We start from the raw sequence: 20830 nt of genomic DNA on the forward strand, positions 1-20830 counted from the left end.
TACGTTTCTATGGGCGGCGCCCCCTGCCTTCTTGTGTTGGCTGAAAACGACCCGGCTCTTGCGTCCCTCTGTTGCTGGGGAACAGTCGCTCAACCCTTGTACCGCCTCCCGCCGCCCCGGACTTCAGTGCGGACTGCAGCGCGGCTTCTCCGGCTTCAGATTCTGTCACCTAGCTGCCTCTGCCAACTCTCGCAATCAGGTATGCCCGGTGCCGGTGTAATACACGTATCCCAGCAGCGCTACTGCAGCTCTTCAGCAGCGCTCCGGACACAGTGCACACACTCCACCCGGGGGAACAGCAATCTGCCTATCTGCCGCCGGGGAGCTCTATTTATCCCCCCCCAGACCTCCGGCTCGTGCCGCCCGCTTCCCGCCGGAGCCGCGCGATCCCCCTGCTGCCGCCAATCAATATCCATCTTTCCCCTAGCCTCGCGGTCAGCCTTGCTCTTTGCTCGCGGACCCGCTGTTCCCGCCCGGCAGGTTGTTACTCCTGCAGCGCGTGGATACTCTAGAGATCCATCTATTACCCTGCAGACTATTACCGGCTCACAATGCCTCGTTCTATGCCTCGTTCTAGATAGTACACCATAGTGGCTGACTAAAAAAAATCACAATATACGACCTCTGTTTCATTCTTGTCGTATTACATTAATCATTCCAAACAAATTAATTTAGTTATCCCCCTCCAAATCCTTTTTTATATACACATTTATCTAATACCACCATATTTCATCTTACAACATACCTTATACACATATAGATATATTACACCAGCATATATATATATTATTTATTTTTATATACACATCATTAACACTATATATATGGTTACAATAACATCTATACATTGCGCACACACAGGAATAACACATATACGAGTACATGGCGCACACAACTGTGAATAACATACAGTCATGTAGCATACAGGATTAACATATATGAATGCGCACACAGAAGAATAACAGATATACATGGCGCACACAGGAATAAGACCCAAACACGGGAATACATCCAGGCACACTGGTCACCTGGTACACAGAGGGAGGGACTCAGCTATAGCTCCACCCACTGATTTATTCTATTGGCTGAATATTACACCTATCAGATTGCCTTCCCTGTGTTGCATGGTAATTTCTCCCAGCTCCTGACTCCGACAGATACAGTTATGCAACCTCTTCCCCATACACACAATGCAGCATGGAGTGGCTCAGTGAAGGTGGTAGTGTAGGTGTGTAAGTGACTGATGGGGTCACACAGAACATAAAAGGACAGCTGTCCTGCCTCATAATCCAGATATACCCTCACTCTGTCACAGGGGATATTGTCAGGTAACCCGATACATCTACAATCATGTCTCATTGAGTACTGATTATTATCTCTGCGCAAACCCCAGGACTTGTTATTATCCCCAATCAGTGACTTCCCTCCTCTCCTGTCTATACTGGGGTAACACATCCCCACCCTCCAGTACACTGACTTACTGACATCCACCTCCCAGTAATGTCGCCCTGAGGAGAATCTCCTGGTGCTTATTACCTGATCACAATGAAATCTCTCTGGTGTTACTGGGTGATTCTGGATTATACCTGACCTGGATGCAGTTTTCTTGTCACCTGATATCTGTATATTATTAGCAGCTGTGGTTACATCCAGTAACAGGTCTGTAGCTTCCTGCACATAGATCCCTGTATTTATACCTGTTATTATATCAGATAATGTGTGTAATGTCCCTGAGATGAGACCCACATCCAGATCTCCTGCACCACGGACCTGGGTATCATGTCTCTCTGTGTCCTCAGTATCACACAAGTCCCCTGTGTCTGGTTCCTGTAAGACAGTCACTGGGTCATCCATGTTACACAGCTCCTCAATGTGACGCATCTTCCCGGACAGCTCATCCGTCTTTATTTCCAGCTGCTGGATCAGATCAGAGACCGAGAGTGAAACGCGCTGCTCCTGCCTGGAGATCTCACTCAGGACTCTCTTCTCCAGGTGTTCCAGCTGTCTCCTGATGTCTCTAAACAGGGCAGTGACTGTCTCTGTTACACCAGCTGCTTTTCTCTGATATTCTCTCCTGCGCTTCTGCAGACGCTGGACTCTCTTCTCAGTCTCCGCTCTCTTTGTGGTCAGTTTCTGCAGAACATTCCTCAGCTTCTTCTTCTTCCTCTCAGATGCCTCATCCAGCGACTCCATCTGATGCCCTCTGTGTTCCCCGATTAGACAGCAGGACACACAGATACAGGCAGCATCCTCAGTACAGTAATACTCTAGGATCTTCTTATGGACGGAGCATTTCCTGTTCCCCAGGGAAGTGGTAGGATCACATAAGAGGTGTTCTGCTGACTTGCTGTGAACTCTCAGGTGTTTATCACACAGAGAAGCCTCACACAGCAGACAGGATTTAGCAGCAGGTACAGGAGAGTCCACACAGTAAGTGCAGAAGATCCCAGTCTCCTCCTGATCTGGCCAAGTAGACGGGAAACTCCCCACTATGTTACACAGTGTTATGTTCCTCTGCAGTGCAGGACGCTCCTGACACTCTGCTCTGCAGTCAGGACAGGTATAAACTCCAGCCCCCTCCTGTGCATCCAGCACACGATCAATACAGACCCGGCAGAAGTTGTGGCCACATCTCAGGGTTACAGGATCTGTATAAATGTTCAGGCAGATGGAACAGTGCAGCTCCTGTCTCAGATCAGCAGACGCCATCGCTGGAAGCAGGAGAGAGAAATTAAAGTGATAGACTTTGACACTCAGACACCAGTGGGGTCACATTCTGTACACAGGGCAAAGGCTGAGCTGTAACTCAGATTATAGCAACAGGCTCAGTTACATTAAGGGCCATAGGAGATAATTATGATAACACAGCTATTTTCAAAGCTATATTTATTGTATCACTTAGGAAATGTAGCAGATTCCACACATTAGAGAGCTACATTCTCTGGATAGTAGATATTAGTGAAGTGCACCGGAAATTTTTCGGGTTTTGTGTTTTGGTTTTGGGTTCGGTTCCGCGGCCGTGTTTTGGGTTCGGACACGTTTTGGCAAAACCTCACCAGAAATTTTTTGTCGGATTCGGGTGTGTTTTGGATTCGGGTGTTTTTTTCAAAAAACACTAAAAAAACAGCTTAAATCATAGAATTTGGGGGTCATTTTTATCCCATAGTATTATTAACCTCAATAACCATAATTTCCACTCATTTTCAGTCTATTCTGAACACCTCACACCTCACAATATTATTTTTAGTCCTAAAATTTGCACCGAGGTCGCTGGATGGCTAAGCTAAGCGACACAAGTGGCCGACACAAACACCTGGCCCATCTAGGAGTGGCACTGCAGTGTCAGGCAGGATGGCCCTTCAAAAAAAATAGTCCCCAAACAGCACATGATGCAAAGAAAAAAAGAGGCGCAATGAGGTAGCTGTGTGACTAAGCTAAGCGACCCTAGTGGCCGACACACACACCTGGCCCATCTAGGAGTGGCACCAGGGCCGGTTCAGGGGCGCTCTGCGCCCCGGGCAGGAAATGGGGCATGGCCTAATACAGGGGGCGTGGTCAATTACGCCCCCTGTACATTAAAAGCGCCGCTTGAATGCTGAGCGGTGCGCGATGACGTCATCGCGCACCGCACAGCAAAAGGTCCTCTCCACGAAGGGAAACTAGACGCTATGCGTCTAGTTCCCTTCGTAGAGAGGACCTTTGCTGTGCGGTGCGCGATGACGTCATCGCGCACCGCTCAGCAAAGTTACTCTCCAGGAAGGGAAACTAGACGCATAGCGTCTAGTTCCCTTCAGGAGGCGGACGGGGACGGCAGCGGGCAGCGGAGGCGGACGGGGACACAGCGGGCAGCAGTGGTGGATCTTGCCACGGTGCGGCGCCCTCCGGATGGCGCCAGCGCCCTCCAGAAGGCGGCGCCCCGGGCAAAAGTCCTGCTTGCCCGTGGCAAGATCCGCCACTGAGTGGCACTGCAGTGTCAGACAGGATGGCACTTGAAAAAAATAGTCCCCAAACAGCACATGATGCAAAGAAAAAAAGAGGCGCAATGAGGTAGCTGTGTGACTAAGCTAAGCGACCCTAGTGGCCGACACAAACACCTGGCCCATCTAGGAGTGGCACTGCAGTGTCAGACAGGATGGCACTTGAAAAAAATAGTCCCCAAACAGCACATGATGCAAAGAAAAAAATAGGCGCAATGAGGTAGCTGTGTGACTAAGCTAAGTGACCCTAGTGGCCAACACAAACACCTGGCCCATCTAGGAGTGGCACTGCAGTGAAAAAGTGCTTACATCAGAAATGTTGTCTTCACTTTTATTCAGGCATTATTAATTAATAGCCTGTCATATTTTATGTCATTCACGTCTCATTCATATGTGTTGTTATTGTTTTTAGGCGTTGCCTAGCAATAATCCTCCCCGCTTCTGACTGACAGCCCGGTGAGCAGGCATCCGGTCAGGTGACCACCCCTGTGAACGGAAGTCCAGATCCCGGAAGCGGAGCAGAGGCGCGGCGTGGACGTCTGGAACAAGCGCCAGGTAAGGTATTTAAGTTTACACTGTTTGATGTTTCACTGTGTGTGTCCTGATGACGGGGCTATGTACCCCGAAACGTAGATAAAGCACCGCTCTGTTTCACCACTTCATCGTCTCCTGAGTGCCGCCGTTTGTTTATCTCTGTATGTGCACGGACCGCAGTGTCCGCGAGGAGGACACCGGAGCAACTTTACAGGTGACTGCTATTTGTGGGAGTGACGGACATCATCACATATATTGCACCCCTGGACATTCTGCTACGCAGTGTGCACAGAAGTGGTCAAGGCACCCCAATACTATTTCACCAGTTTATATCTCATCAAGGACGCTTTCCAGTTTGTTTTCATCACACATTGGCACAGTGTGATTTATTGATATATTTAGCAGCATCAAGCTTTTGAGCAATATTTAAAGCAGCAGCCTCACAGCTTTGGAGCAACGCAATAGATTTTATAAATATGGCAGAAGGAGGAGAGGACCTCGAGGAGGTCATGCCACATTTCATGCAAAGTGATAACTTCAGCTTTTCAGATGCGGAGGCGGAGAATATACTGTATAGTGAACCGGCATTTGGTACAACTGATACTCCACTTAATGAGGATCTCTATAGGGAACTTTTCAAATTAAAGAAAAGAGAGATAGATTTCCTCTATCATGGAAAGACTCTTTCTGATTATTACCGAGCTAAACAGATCCCCCGCGGATTCCGTATCCAGAATATGCCTACGATCGGCAGGTACAATTTAACGTTCTGTAAGCGCTGGATCTCAATATTAAATAAGTGCTCAATGGACTTGATCATGCATGTGATCGAAGAGCCCAAGAAAGAACTTGACAGCACGAAGAAAAACATCACTTTATTTGAGTCACAGCATGGAACAAGTCTCATGGCTGACACCTCCACCAAGTGGATGGAAAAATTAGCGACACAGGTGGAACAATACCAAAGAGAGCTGATCCGCTACAAAAAGCAGAAGCTTGCACGAGTGCAGCAGGATTATATCCAACACAAAGTATATGCCTGGCTAGGGGCTAAAACACAGCCACAGCAGCCTGGACCTAGAACACAAGCAAGAAGACGCCGGACGGCTCAATTTTCCAGCACGTCAGCCAGTGACAATGAGGAATTGCACCTCGCCTGGGGGCAACGCATGCAGGATGTCCCTTTAGGGGCACGCACCCGGGCTGGCACCAGTGGCAGAAAAGTAGGCCCACGAGGAGGGGCGGGCAAACGAGGCGGAGGGAGAGGAGGCGCATCAGACAGGAAGCCTCCCAAAGGGAAACACAACTAATCTTTAATTTGTCATCATTTCCTCTTTCAAATGATATGGTCGGGGTTTTAAGTAAAGGTTTATCATATGTGCCAACGCACAAACCCGACTTGATACAATGGAAGATTGACAATTACAGATTACAAAGGAATTTAAAGTTGAAAGAATTTTATGGCAATAAGTCCACAGCTACAAATACAGCGGCGGAGTCTCCCTTGCCGCTACCTGAGCCTCTAAGGAAATTCAAGCCTAAGTCTCAGTTTGAACCCACCTCGTCTAATTCCTCTGTTAAAACATTCAGCCGGATGCTGGAAGCCTCAATTGAACATAAAGGGAAGAAATACAGTTCTAATCTATCAAGAGGGGAACAGCAGGCTCTAAAAGATTTGAGGGATAGAGATGACATCGTGATTCGGGGAGCCGATCAGGGAGGAGCCATAGTCATCATGGACATGGACAAATATAAAGAGGAATGCTCCCGACTCCTTGGTGATGACTCTACCTACACCTGCCTAACTCAGGACCCTACATATAGGTTCCATAAAGAACTAGAGACCTTACTATCTGAGGCCCTTAACGAGGGCATTATCACGCCAGCTATACATAAGGCATTAAGTAGGACACATCCAGTCACACCTTTATTTTATGTGATCCCGAAGATTCACAAAGATGCTAATAACCCCCCTGGCAGACCCATCATCTCTGCCAGGGGATCATTATGTGAACCTATAGCAGTGCATCTGGATTCCTTCTTACAGCCCTGTATTCAAGCTACTCAAACGCATCTTAAAGATACGTCGGCATTATTGAGAAAATTGGAGACACTTAAATCAGTCCCTATTTCCACAATACTGGCCACCATAGATGTCTCCAGTCTGTACACCTGTATTCCCCACTGTCAGGGAATACAGGCTGTTAAGACACTCATCACTAATAATAAGATTTTACTTACCGATAAATCTATTTCTCGGAGTCCGTAGTGGATGCTGGGGTTCCTGAAAGGACCATGGGGAATAGCGGCTCCGCAGGAGACAGGGCACAAAAAGTAAAGCTTTTCCAGATCAGGTGGTGTGCACTGGCTCCTCCCCCTATGACCCTCCTCCAGACTCCAGTTAGGTACTGTGCCCGGACGAGCGTACACAATAAGGGAGGATTTTGAATCCCGGGTAAGACTCATACCAGCCACACCAATCACACCGTACAACCTGTGATCTAAACCCAGTTAACAGTATGATAACAGCGGAGCCTCTGAAAGATGGCTTCCTTCAACAATAACCCGAATTAGTTAACAATAACTATGTACAATTTATGCAGATAATCCGCACTTGGGATGGGCGCCCAGCATCCACTACGGACTCCGAGAAATAGATTTATCGGTAAGTAAAATCTTATTTTCTCTATCGTCCTAGTGGATGCTGGGGTTCCTGAAAGGACCATGGGGATTATACCAAAGCTCCCAAACGGGCGGGAGAGTGCGGATGACTCTGCAGCACCGAATGAGAGAACTCCAGGTCCTCCTTAGCCAGAGTATCAAATTTGTAAAATTTTACAAACGTGTTCTCCCCTGACCACGTAGCTGCTCGGCAAAGTTGTAATGCCGAGACCCCTCGGGCAGCCGCCCAAGATGAGCCCACCTTCCTTGTGGAGTGGGCCTTTACAGATTTAGGCTGTGGCAGGCCTGCCACAGAATGTGCAAGTTGGATTGTGCTACAGATCCAACGAGCAATCGTCTGCTTAGACGCAGGAGCACCCATCTTGTTGGGTGCATACAATATAAACAACGAGTCAGATTTTCTGACTCCAGCTGTCCTTGCAATATATATTTGTAATGCTCTGACAACGTCCAGTAACTTGGAGTCCTCCAAGTCACTTGTAGCCGCAGGCACTACAATAGGCTGGTTCAGATGAAATGCTGACACCACCTTAGGGAGAAAATGCGGACGAGTCCGCAGTTCTGCCCTGTCCGAATGGAAAATCAGATATGGGCTTTTGTAAGATAAAGCTGCCAATTCTGATACTCTCCTGGCAGAAGCCAGGGCTAGAAGCATGGTCACTTTCCAAGTGAGATATTTCAAATCCACCTTTTTTAGTGGTTCAAACCAATGAGATTTTAGAAAGTCCAAAACCACATTGAGATCCCACGGTGCCACTGGAGGCACCACAGGAGGCTGTATATGCAGCACTCCCTTAACAAAGGTCTGGACTTCAGGGACTGAAGCCAATTCTTTTTGAAAGAAAATCGACAGGGCCGAAATTTGAACCTTAATAGATCCCAATTTGAGACCCATAGACAATCCTGATTGCAGGAAATGTAGGAATCGACCCAGTTGAAATTCCTCCGTCGGAGCACTCCGATCTTCGCACCACGCAACATATTTTCGCCAAATTCGGTGATAATGTTGCACGGTTACTTCCTTCCTTGCTTTAATCAAAGTAGGAATGACTTCTTCCGGCATGCCTTTTTCCTTTAGGATCCGGCGTTCAACCGCCATGCCGTCAAACGCAGCCGCGGTAAGTCTTGAAACAGACAGGGACCCTGCTGAAGCAAGTCCCTCCTTAGAGGTAGAGGCCACGGATCCTCCGTGATCATCTCTTGAAGTTCCGGGTACCAAGTCCTTCTTGGCCAATCCGGAACCACTAGTATCGTTCTTACGCCTCTTTGCCGTATAATTCTCAATACTTTTGGTATGAGAGGCAGAGGAGGAAACACATACACCGACTGGTACACCCAAGGCGTTACCAGCGCGTCCACAGCTATTGCCTGCGGATCTCTTGACCTGGCGCAATACCTGTCCAGTTTTTTGTTGAGGCGAGACGCCATCATGTCCACCATTGGTCTTTCCCAACGGGTTACCAGCATGTGGAAGACTTCTGGATGAAGTCCCCACTCTCCCGGGTGAAGATCGTGTCTGCTGAGGAAGTCTGCTTCCCAGTTGTCCACTCCCGGGATGAACACTGCTGACAGTGCTATCACATGATTCTCTGCCCAGCGAAGAATCCTTGCAGCTTCTGCCATTGCACTCCTGCTTCTTGTGCCGCCCTGTCTGTTCACATGGGCGACTGCCGTGATGTTGTCCGACTGGATCAACACCGGTTTTCCCTGAAGCAGAGGTTCTGCCTGGCTTAGAGCATTGTATATTGCTCTTAGTTCCAGAATGTTTATGTGAAGAGACGTTTCCAGACTCGTCCATACTCCCTGGAAGTTTCTTCCTTGTGTGACTGCTCCCCAGCCTCTCAGGCTGGCGTCCGTGGTCACCAGGATCCAATCCTGTATGCCGAATCTGCGGCCCTCCAATAGATGAGGACTCTGCAACCACCACAGAAGAGACACCCTTGTCCTTGGAGACAGGGTTATCCGTAGGTGCATCTGAAGATGCGACCCTGACCATTTGTCCAACAGATCCCTTTGGAAAATTCTTGCGTGGAATCTGCCGAATGGAATTGCTTCGTAAGAAGCCACCATTTTTCCCAGGACTCTTGTGCATTGATGTACAGACACCTTTCCTGGTTTTAGGAGGTTCCTGACAAGCTCGGATAACTCCTTGGCTTTTTCCTCCGGGAGAAAAACCTTTTTCTGAACCGTGTCCAGAATCATCCCTAGGAACAGCAGCCGAGTTGTCGGCATTAACTGGGATTTTGGAATATTCAGAATCCACCCGTGCTGTTTTAGCACTTCTTGAGACAGTGCTAATCCCATCTCTAGCTGTTCTCTGGACCTTGCCCTTATTAGGAGATCGTCCAAGTATGGGATAATTAATATGCCTTTTCTTCGAAGAAGAATCATCATCTCGGCCATTACCTTTGTAAAGATCCGAGGTGCCGTGGACAATCCGAACGGCAGCGTCTGAAACTGATAGTGACAGTTTTGTACAACGAACCTGAGGTACCCCTGGTGTGAGGGGTAAATTGGAACGTGGAGATACGCATCCTTGATGTCCAAGGATACCATAAAGTCCCCCTCTTCCAGGTTCGCTATCACTGCTCTGAGTGACTCCATCTTGAACTTGAACTTCTTTATGTACAGGTTCAAGGACTTCAGATTTAGAATAGGCCTTACCGAGCCATCCGGCTTCGGTACCACAAAAAGAGTGGAATAATACCCCTTCCCTTGTTGTAGAAGAGGTACCTTGACTATCACCTGCTGAGAGTACAGCTTGTGAATGGCTTCCAAAACCGTCTCCCTTTCGGAGGGGGACGTTGGTAAAGCAGACTTCAGGAAACGGCGAGGTGGATCTGTCTCTAATTCCAACCTGTACCCTTGAGATATTATCTGCAGGATCCAGGGATCTACCTGCGAGTGAGCCCACTGCGCGCTGTAATTTTTGAGACGACCGCCCACCGTCCCCGAGTCCGCTTGAGAAGCCCCAGCGTCATGCTGAGGCTTTTGTAGAAGCCGGGGAGGGCTTCTGTTCCTGGGAAGGAGCTGCGTGTTGCTGTCTCTTCCCTCGACCTCTGCCTCTTGGCAGATATGAATAGCCCTTTGCTCTCTTATTTTTAAAGGAACGAAAGGGCTGCGGTTGAAAAGTCGGTGCCTTTTTATGTTGGGGAGTGACTTGAGGTAGAAAGGTGGATTTCCCGGCTGTAGCCGTGGCCACCAAATCTGATAGACCGACTCCAAATAACTCCTCCCCTTTATACGGCAAAACTTCCATATGCCGTTTTGAATCCGCATCGCCTGTCCACTGTCGCGTCCATAAAGCTCTTCTGGCCGAAATGGACATAGCACTTACCCGTGATGCCAGTGTGCAGATATCCCTCTGTGCATCACGCATATAAAGAAATGCATCCTTTATTTGTTCTAACGACAGTAAAATATTGTCCCTGTCCAGGGTATCAATATTTTCAATCAGGGACTCTGACCAAACTACCCCAGCACTGCACATCCAGGCAGTCGCTACAGCTGGTCGTAGTATAACACCTGCATGTGTGTATATACTTTTTTGGATATTTTCCATCCTCCTATCTGATGGATCTTTAAGTGCGGCCGTCTCAGGAGAGGGTAACGCCACTTGTTTAGATAAGCGTGTTAGCGCCTTGTCCACCCTAGGAGGTGTTTCCCAGCGCTCCCTAACCTCTGGCGGGAAAGGGTATAATGCCAATAATTTCTTTGAAATTATCAGCTTTTTATCAGGGGCAACCCACGCTTCATTACACACGTCATTTAATTCTTCTGATTCAGGAAAAACTATAGGTAGTTTTTTCACACCCCACATAATACCCTGTTTAGTGGTACCTGTAGTATCAGCTAAATGTAACGCCTCCTTCATTGCCAAAATCATATAACGTGTGGCCCTACTGGAAAATACGGTTGATTCGTCACCGTCACCACTGGAGTCAGTGCCTGTGTCTGGGTCTGTGTCGACCGACTGAGGCAAAGGGCGTTTCACAGCCCCTGACGGTGTTTGAGTCGCCTGGACAGGCACTAATTGATTGTCCGGCCGCCTCATGTCGTCAAACGACTGCTTTAGCGTGTTGACACTATCCCGTAGTTCCATAAATAAAGGCATCCATTCTGGTGTCGACTCCCTAGGGGGTGACATCCTCATATTTGGCAATTGCTCCGCCTCCACACCAATATCGTCCTCATACATGTCGACACACACGTACCGACACACAGCAGACACACAGGGAATGCTCCTAACGAAGACAGGACCCACTAGCCCTTTGGGGAGACAGAGGGAGAGTTTGCCAGCACACACCAAAAGCGCTATATATATATCAGGGATAGCCTTATAATAAGTGCTCCCTTATAGCTGCTTTGTTATATCAAAATATCGCCATAAATTTGCCCCCCCCTCTCTGTTTTACCCTGTTTCTGTAGTGCAGTGCAGGGGAGAGACTTGGGAGCCGTCCTGACCAGCGGAGCTGTGAGAGGAAATGGCGCCGTGTGCTGAGGAGATAGGCCCCGCCCCTTTTCTGGCGGGGTCGTCTCCCGCTATTTAGAGAAATCAGGCAGGGGTTAAATATCTCCATATAGCCTCTAGGGGCTATATGTGAGGTATTTTTAGCCTTTATATAGGTTACATTTGCCTCCCAGGGCGCCCCCCCCCAGCGCCCTGCACCCTCAGTGACCGCGTGTGAAGTGTGCTGAGAGGAAAATGGCGCACAGCTGCAGTGCTGTGCGCTACCTTTAGAAGACTGCAGGAGTCTTCAGCCGCCGATTCTGGACCTCTTCTGACTTCAGCATCTGCAAGGGGGCCGGCGGCGCGGCTCCGGTGACCATCCAGGCTGTACCTGTGATCGTCCCTCTGGAGCTTGATGTCCAGTAGCCAAGAAGCCAATCCATCCTGCACGCAGGTGAGTTGACTCCTTCTCCCCTCAGTCCCTCGCTGCAGTGATCCTGTTGCCAGCAGGAATCACTGTAAAATAAAAAACCTAGCTAAACTTTTTCTAAGCAGCTCTTTAGGAGAGCCACCTAGATTGCACCCTTCTCGGCCGGGCACAAAAATCTAACTGGAGTCTGGAGGAGGGTCATAGGGGGAGGAGCCAGTGCACACCACCTGATCTGGAAAAGCTTTACTTTTTGTGCCCTGTTCCTGCGGAGCCGCTATTCCCCATGGTCCTTTCAGGAACCCCAGCATCCACTAGGACGATAGAGAAAATCCTTTATATACTGGGCCGGAGATTGGTTTCTTTTTGTCTTTACTTGCATTTACACTCACTCATAATTATTTTGTACATGACAACAAATTTTATTTACAGCTCACAGGGTGTGCGATGGGGTCCTGTGTGGCCCCGTCGTTTGCAAATTCATTTATGTGGGAGTTAGATAAAGATCTTTTTCTCACACAAACAAGTATTGCACAATATCTCATTTTGTACACTAGATACATAGACAACCTGCTGATTTTGGGGTCTGGTCCAAGAGAAATTCTTGAGGACCTGATCGCTACACAGAATAGGTCGTCTAGCCCAGTCAAACTCACGATGGTCATGGATAACCATCAAATCAATTTTCTTGATGTGCAGATCTCCATAAGTAACGGGATGATCAGTACCTCCTTGTACAAAAAGGATACTGATCGTAATACCATACTTATGTTTGATAGCTTTCATCCAAAAGCCACTATATACGGTCTACCCTATTCACAGATGCTGAGGGTGTGCAGGATTAACAGTGATCCACTTATGCGTGATAGCAGGCCCGGCGCTACCCGCTCAGCAAGGTCTGCAAAGCAGGGAGGCGCCGGGTGGGAGAGGCGCTGTCCTCGCTCTGCTACCCTGCTGGCCCGCAGTGCTGCTGTCCGCTGCCGCAGGCTCTGCCTGTCAAAGTGACAGGCAGCGCCGGCATAACAAACATAAATTCTCCTCCAGTGTGCTGTGTGTGAGCCTGTCAGGTGCCTCCCCCTTCCTTCTCCTCCACGGCTTGTTCCTCCGAGCTGCACCTAGCTGGAAGACAGGCAGCAGTGCGCGCACCAGCACCCCCGCCCCCCCATACCCCTTTCTCCTGAGTCTCCTCTCTGTCACTGAGGAGACACAGCAGTCTTCAGCAGCCCCCCTCCCTTCCCATCAGTGCTGGATTCACGGGGCACCGATAAACAGGAAGTCACATGATGCACAGGAGGAGCCAGCCAGAAGAGGAGCAGCGTTGCAGTGTAGCAGCCTGCAGCACCACAGGCACACATAGGAGCAGAGGCCCAGCTAAGTCTCAGGTAAATTCTGCTGCAGATAAATGAAGGAAGGGGGGGGGGGGGGGGCGAGGGAAGAAGGGGAGAGTGTTAAAGTGTCATATTCATGTGTTTTTTGGGGGGAGGAGTGACATATTAATATGTGCTTGGGGGGTAATGTCATAGTAATGTGTTTTGGGGGGGTAGTGTCACTGTCATGTTGTTGTGTGCTGGAAAGGGGGGTAGTGTTATATTAATATAAGCTGGGGGTAATGTCATTTTAATGTGTTTTTTTTGGGGGGTGGGTGGGTTGTATTATATTTGTTTTTTTGGGGGGGTAGTGTCATATTAATGTGTGCTAGAGAGTTGCATATTAATGGGGGGGGGAGATAAAGTGTCCTATTCAGTGGCGTAACTACTGCCCCCGCAGCCACTGTGGAGGCTAGGAGGCGCAGGGCTACGGGGGCACTGCCACTAATTCAGAGCAGATTGGCATGCGCGGACTAGTCGTCCGCATGTAAATCTGCTAAATGTCCCTTCCAAAATGGCCGCCGCCATGGAGGAGACATGCTAGAGGTCATACTTGACCTCTAGCGTCTAGGAAGTGCCGGGAGTGCATAGCGCTGGCCGCGGCCGGCGGCACCCTGCAGGCTGCAGCCCTGCCAACTTGCTACCCTGGCGCGGCGGCAGCAGCAGCAACAGGGGGATCGGGCAGCAGTGCACACGGCACACTATACAGCGGGGAGCGGTTTGGGCAGCATTACTCCCCATGACACCCAGTGCATGAAACCCCTGGCAACGAGCATAACACCCAGCGCATGAAACCCCTGGCAACAAGCATGACACCCTGAGCATGAAAAGCCCTGGCACCGTGCATGGAACCAAGATCATGAAACCCTTGGCCACGATCAGGTAATTTAAAAGTAATTAGAAGCCGAACTGTAGGTCTTAATGTGTAGTGGGCAATGTGGTGTGTGGCATAATGTATCACGGACATTGTGATTGCATGGCTTGTATGTTCCAGCCAACCAGATGCAGCTTGCCGCAGCTAGTTGCAAGCACAATGCGGCCGCTTGCGGGTAGGATGAGAGCGATCACATCTGTATTTATAGGAGGGCGCAAAATTTATAGTTTGCAGGAGGGCGCCGAGCACCCTAGCACCGGCCCTGCGTGATAGACAACTTGATGAGATGATTCTAAAATTTAGAGAAAGAGGGTAACCCTTGGAATTGTTATTACAGGCTCGTACTACAGCCTTGAGTAAACCCCGACAACAACTCCTGGAGATTAAAGAGAATAAACAAGGTGACAATATTTTTCCATGGGTTAACCAATACAACACGCATAGCACATATACCAGTAAAAAAGCTAAAGAACTCTGACCCATCATCCAAACAGATCCTGAGCTGTGGATGTTTCAAAAGAGCAGATAAATGCCCAGCTATACCAGAAGCAGGAATATTAGGAGTCTTGAGAGTAAAAACAGATATATCAAAAACAGCTAGCGCCAGTACTCACTTTTTGAAACAAAGAATGGGCTGCTATAAATGTGGATGCACTACGTGCAATTTCCTTATACCTGGAGATGCGTTCCAGCATCCATACACCGGTAAAAAAATTAACATCCGAGTAGCGGTTAACTGCAATTCAAAATTTGTAGTGTACCTGCTGAAGTGTCCCTGCGGACAACATTGTGTAGGGAAAACGGAATGCAGCTTCAAAGTGAGAATGACGCAACACAGATCAGCCATTAGAGCTGCCCTGAATACAGGCTCTAGTGATCAACCGGTAGCTAGACATTTTGTTCTAGCTAAGCATAGCCTGGCCACTCTACGTGACCGCATTATAGACCAGGTTCCATTCTCATAAAGGGGTGGTGACAGGGCTAGGCGCCTATTACAGCTTGAGACCAGGTGGATTCTAACTCTTAACACACTCAGTCCCAGAGGATTGAATGAATCTCTGGGTATGAGCAACTTTATTTAATGGCATCTTTTCAGTTTATCTCTATTTGTGTAACCTGGATGATCAGTCCAGGGTATAACAGTGGTTGACTAATCTAGGACACCACATTAGTCCAGTAGTGACTGGATTTTCAGATACAGGGAATAGGGATCTTATAGCAGTTTGCTTTAGGAGACCTACCTGACAGTAAATGACGTCTTTAGGAAGATTGCTATAGAACAGCTCCATTTAGTATTAGTTAGGCTGTTAGTATTTACAGTTTATTCAGATAACTCAACCCAGATTGGGGGATACTGGTTATCATCGCACTGTGCAATTGATGCTTACTGCTTTTTAACTTTACACTGTTTTTTTAACTTTACATTACTTTTTAGCACATAATAATGTAAGCACTTTTTCATCAGAAATGTTGTCTTCACTTTTATTCAGGCATTATTAATTAATAGCCTGTCATATTTTATGTCATTCACGTCTCATTCATATGTGTGTTGGTATTGTTTTTAGGCGTTGCCTAGCAATAATCCTCCCTGCCTCTGACTGAAAGCCCGGTGAGCAGGCATCCGGTCAGGTGACCACCCCTGTGAACGGAAGTCCAGATCCCGGAAGCGGAGCAGAGGCGCGGCGTGGACGGCTGGAACAAGCGCCAGGTAAGGTATTTAAGTTTACACTGTTTGATGTTTCACTGTGTGTGTCCTGATGACGGGGCTATGTACCCCGAAACGTAGATAAAGCACCGCTCTGTTTCACCACTTCATCGTCTCCTGAGTGCCGCCGTTTGTTTATCTCTGTATATATATATATATATATATATATATATACGCAGAAACATGCGATAAACTGGAAATAGCCCTCGAAATGTGGATCACAAAATACTGTACATTTGGATACCAAACACTAAGACCTAATACTGCTCCATCCCCTCACACTATGTAAAGCTGAATAGCTCTGTTGTTTTACCTTTTAAGTGTATGTAAGTTGCTGACAATGTGTATGGAGACTGTGAATTTTGCACTATATGAATTGAATATTGAATATGTCTTTGTGGCTTTTCTGTGCAAATGCGTATGCTACCGTATATACTCACAGTACGGATGGTGTAATGGTTAGCATTACTGCCTCACAGCACTGAGGTCATGAGTTTAATTCACACCATGGCCCTAACTGTGTGGAGTTTGTATATTCTCCCCGTTCTTGCGTGGGTTTCCTCCGGGGGCTCCGGTTTCCTCCCACAATCCAAAAATATACTGGTAGGTTAATTGGCAACTCCCAACAAAATTAACCCTAGTGTGAATGTGTGTGCGTGTACATGTGGTATAAAATATAGATTGTTAGCTCCACTGGGGCAGGGACTGATGTTAATGGCCAAATATTCTATGTAAAGCGCTACGGAATATGTGTGCGCTATATAAATAACTGGTAATAAATAAATAAATAATAAATAAATACCACGCGCCAATATGCAAGGCTCGTGAACCTGTGTACGTAACATGCGTGTGTGCGTACGCACGGCGGCAACGCGCCCGAACAGAGGCCACTCTGTTTGGAGTTTGCATGTTATGTGCATGTATTATTTTTGACTTTGACAGTGCAACCGCGTGTGTACCCGTGCGTCGCTGTATACGCGTCCATGTACTATTGTACTATGACGTGTATACTTGTGTATGCAAGTGTGTATCACTGCGTACCTTTGCATGCGGCTTGCCACACTCTTACCCAACTCTAGTAATACAACAAAAACACTGTACTTTTATTGTAGCAGTTAGATAAATGCTTCCACGTTCCCTTCGAGCACCGGAAGTCCCCTGCCGGACAAATTCTGCTTCGTGCTACCTAAACTTTTAGGCAGGAACGGAGCTTCCCTTATGAAATGCAAATATTTTGTGACTTTTCATTAACAATAACACTTTAAACACTTTATACATTTTCAACACTTGGGAAACAGGCAACTTATCCGATGTTGTACAGATCTAATCTACAATGACTGTTTATAACTTATGGCAACAATACAGGGGAATACCTATACGCTTGTGTGCTTATTTTCGCGCCAACAGACCCAAAGAAAATGTATTTTCTTTGTTGATCCTCGGTTTGCACCAGCACCTCTGAGACTATGCAAGATAGACGTGGTTTAACAACATTAGGTAGTTTTAACTAGAGATGAGCGGGTTCGGTTTCTCTGAAACCGAACCCGCACGAACTTCATGTTTTTTTCACGGGTCCGAGCAGACTCGGATCCTCCCGCCTTGCTCGGTTAACCCGAGCGCGCCCGAACGTCATCATGACGCTGTCGGATTCTCGCGAGACTCGGATTCTATATAAGGAGCCGCGCGTCGCCGCCATTTTCACACGTGCATTGAGATTGATAGGGAGAGGACGTGGCTGGCGTCCTCTCCATTAGAAATTAGATTAGAAGAGAGAGAGAGATTGTGCAGAGTCAGACAGAGTTTACCACAGTGACCAGTGCAGTTGTTGTTAGTTAACTTTTATTTATTTTAATATAATATATCCGTTCTCTGCTATATCCGTTCTCTGCCTGAAAAAAAACGATACACAGCAGCAGCCAGTCACACAGTGTGACTCAGTCTGTGTGCACTCAGCTCAGCCCAGTGTGCTGCACATCAATGTATAAAAGGCAAAGCTTATAATAATTGTGGGGGAGACTGGGGAGCACTGCAGGTTGTTATAGCAGGAGCCCCCAGGAGTACATAATATTATATTAATTTAAAATTAAACAGTGCACACTTTTGCTGCAGGAGTGCCACTGCCAGTGTGACTAGTGGTGACCAGTGCCTGACCACCAGTATAGTAGTATATTGTTGTATGTATTGTATACTATCTCTTTATCAACCAGTCTATATTAGCAGCAGACACAGTACAGTGCGGTAGTTCACGGCTGTGGCTACCTCTGTGTCGGCAGTCGGAACTCGGCAGGCAGTCCGTCCATCCATAATTGTATTACAATATATACCACCTAACCGTGGTATTTTTTTTTCTTTCTTTATACCGTCGTCATAGTGTCATACTAGTTGTTACGAGTATACTACTATCTCTTTATCAACCAGTGTACAGTGCGGTAGTTCACGGCTGTGGCTACCTCTGTGTCGGCAGTCGGCAGGCAGTCCGTCCATCCATAATTGTATTATTATTATAATATATACCACCTAACCGTGGTTTTTTTTTCATTCTTTATACCGTCATAGTGTCATACTAGTTGTTACGAGTATACTACTATCTCTTTATCAACCAGTGTACAGTGCGGTAGTTCACGGCTGTGGCTACCTCTGTGTCGGCAGTCGGCAGGCAGTCCGTCCATCCATAATTGTATTATTATTATAATATATACCACCTAACCGTGGTTTTTTTTTCATTCTTTATACCGTCGTCATAGTGTCATACTAGTTGTTACGAGTATACTACTATCTCTTTATCAACCAGTGTACAGTGCGGTAGTTCACGGCTGTGGCTACCTCTGTGTCGGCAGTCGGCAGGCAGTCCGTCCATCCATAATTGTATTATTATTATAATATATACCACCTAACCGTGGTTTTTTTTTCATTCTTTATACCGTCGTCATAGTGTCATACTAGTTGTTACGAGTATACTACTATCTCTTTATCAACCAGTGTACAGTGCGGTAGTTCACGGCTGTGGCTACCTCTGTGTCGGCAGTCGGCAGGCAGTCCGTCCATCCATAATTGTATTATTATTATAATATATACCACCTAACCGTGGTTTTTTTTTCATTCTTTATACCGTCGTCATAGTGTCATACTAGTTGTTACGAGTATACTACTATCTCTTTATCAACCAGTGTACAGTGCGGTAGTTCACGGCTGTGGCTACCTCTGTGTCGGCAGTCGGCAGGCAGTCCGTCCATCCATAATTGTATTATTATTATAATATATACCACCTAACTGTGGTATTTTTTTTTCTTTCTTTATACCGTCGTCATAGTGTCATACTAGTTGTTACGAGTATACTACTATCTCTTTATCAACCAGTGTACAGTGCGGTAGTTCACGGCTGTGGCTACCTCTGTGTCGGCAGTCGGCAGGCAGTCCGTCCATCCATAATTGTATTATTATTATAATATATACCACCTAACTGTGGTATTTTTTTTTCTTTCTTTATACCGTCGTCATAGTGTCATACTAGTTGTTACGAGTATACTACTATCTCTTTATCAACCAGTGTACAGTGCGGTAGTTCACGGCTGTGGCTACCTCTGTGTCGGCAGTCGGCAGGCAGTCCGTCCATCCATAATTGTATTATTATTATAATATATACCACCTAACCGTGGTTTTTTTTTCATTCTTTATACCGTCGTCATAGTGTCATACTAGTTGTTACGAGTATACTACTATCTCTTTATCAACCAGTGTACAGTGCGGTAGTTCACGGCTGTGGCTACCTCTGTGTCGGCAGTCGGCAGGCAGTCCGTCCATCCATAATTGTATTATTATTATAATATATACCACCTAACTGTGGTATTTTTTTTTCTTTCTTTATACCGTCGTCATAGTGTCATACTAGTTGTTACGAGTATACTACTATCTCTTTATCAACCAGTGTACAGTGCGGTAGTTCACGGCTGTGGCTACCTCTGTGTCGGCAGTCGGCAGGCAGTCCGTCCATCCATAATTGTATTATTATTATAATATATACCACCTAACTGTGGTATTTTTTTTTCTTTCTTTATACCGTCGTCATAGTGTCATACTAGTTGTTACGAGTATACTACTATCTCTTTATCAACCAGTGTACAGTGCGGTAGTTCACGGCTGTGGCTACCTCTGTGTCGGCAGTCGGCAGGCAGTCCGTCCATCCATAATTGTATTATTATTATTATAATATATACCACCTAACCGTGGTTTTTTTTTCATTCTTTATACCGTCGTCATAGTGTCATACTAGTTGTTACGAGTATACTACTATCTCTTTATCAACCAGTGTACAGTGCGGTAGTTCACGGCTGTGGCTACCTCTGTGTCGGCAGTCGGCAGGCAGTCCGTCCATCCATAATTGTATTATTATTATAATATATACCACCTAACCGTGGTTTTTTTATACCACCTAACCGTGGCAGTCCGTCCATAATTGTATACTAGTATCCAATCCATCCATCTCCATTGTTTACCTGAGGTGCCTTTTAGTTCTGCCTATAAAATATGGAGAACAAAAAAGTTGAGGTTCCAAAATTAGGGAAAGATCAAGATCCACTTCCACCTCGTGCTGAAGCTGCTGCCACTAGTCATGGCCGAGACGATGAAATGCCAGCAACGTCGTCTGCCAAGGCCGATGCCCAATGTCATAGTACAGAGCATGTCAAATCCAAAACACCAAATATCAGAAAAAAAAGGACTCCAAAACCTAAAATAAAATTGTCGGAGGAGAAGCGTAAACTTGCCAATATGCCATTTACCACACGGAGTGGCAAGGAACGGCTGAGGCCCTGGCC

At 47.0% G+C, this 20830-nt stretch overlaps 1 protein-coding gene and 1 long non-coding RNA gene across 6 annotated transcripts in view; one reads left to right on the forward strand and one right to left on the reverse strand.

Annotated features, from left to right (window-relative positions):
• LOC134927118 (uncharacterized) overlaps positions 1-20830 on the forward strand; it is a 435449-nt gene that overhangs the window by 113629 nt on the left and 300990 nt on the right. For 4 of the 5 annotated variants that reach the window (XR_010177556.1, XR_010177560.1, XR_010177559.1 and 1 more), the window contains exons 9-11: positions 4390-4532; positions 14649-14712; positions 15877-16019. This is a non-coding gene — a long non-coding RNA (uncharacterized LOC134927118). The remainder of the gene's footprint in view (positions 1-4389; positions 4533-14648; positions 14713-15876; positions 16020-20830) is intronic. The other variant, XR_010177557.1, reaches the window with a different exon arrangement.
• On the reverse strand, positions 734-2733 carry LOC134927117 (E3 ubiquitin/ISG15 ligase TRIM25-like). Its single transcript, XM_063921149.1, has one exon. It carries the CDS (start codon positions 2707-2709, stop codon positions 1102-1104), a length of 1608 nt encoding a protein of 535 aa, XP_063777219.1. The 5' UTR covers positions 2710-2733; the 3' UTR covers positions 734-1101.

This window comes from Pseudophryne corroboree, chromosome 5, assembly GCF_028390025.1.
Source record: "Pseudophryne corroboree isolate aPseCor3 chromosome 5, aPseCor3.hap2, whole genome shotgun sequence".
In the NCBI taxonomy this organism is placed as follows: Eukaryota; Metazoa; Chordata; class Amphibia; order Anura; family Myobatrachidae; genus Pseudophryne; species Pseudophryne corroboree.

Bases quoted from the DNA above. Each gene is read 5' to 3' on its own strand.
- LOC134927117 (XM_063921149.1), bottom strand. From the start codon at position 2,709: ATGGCGTCTGCTGATCTGAGACAGGAGCTGCACTGTTCCATCTGCCTG.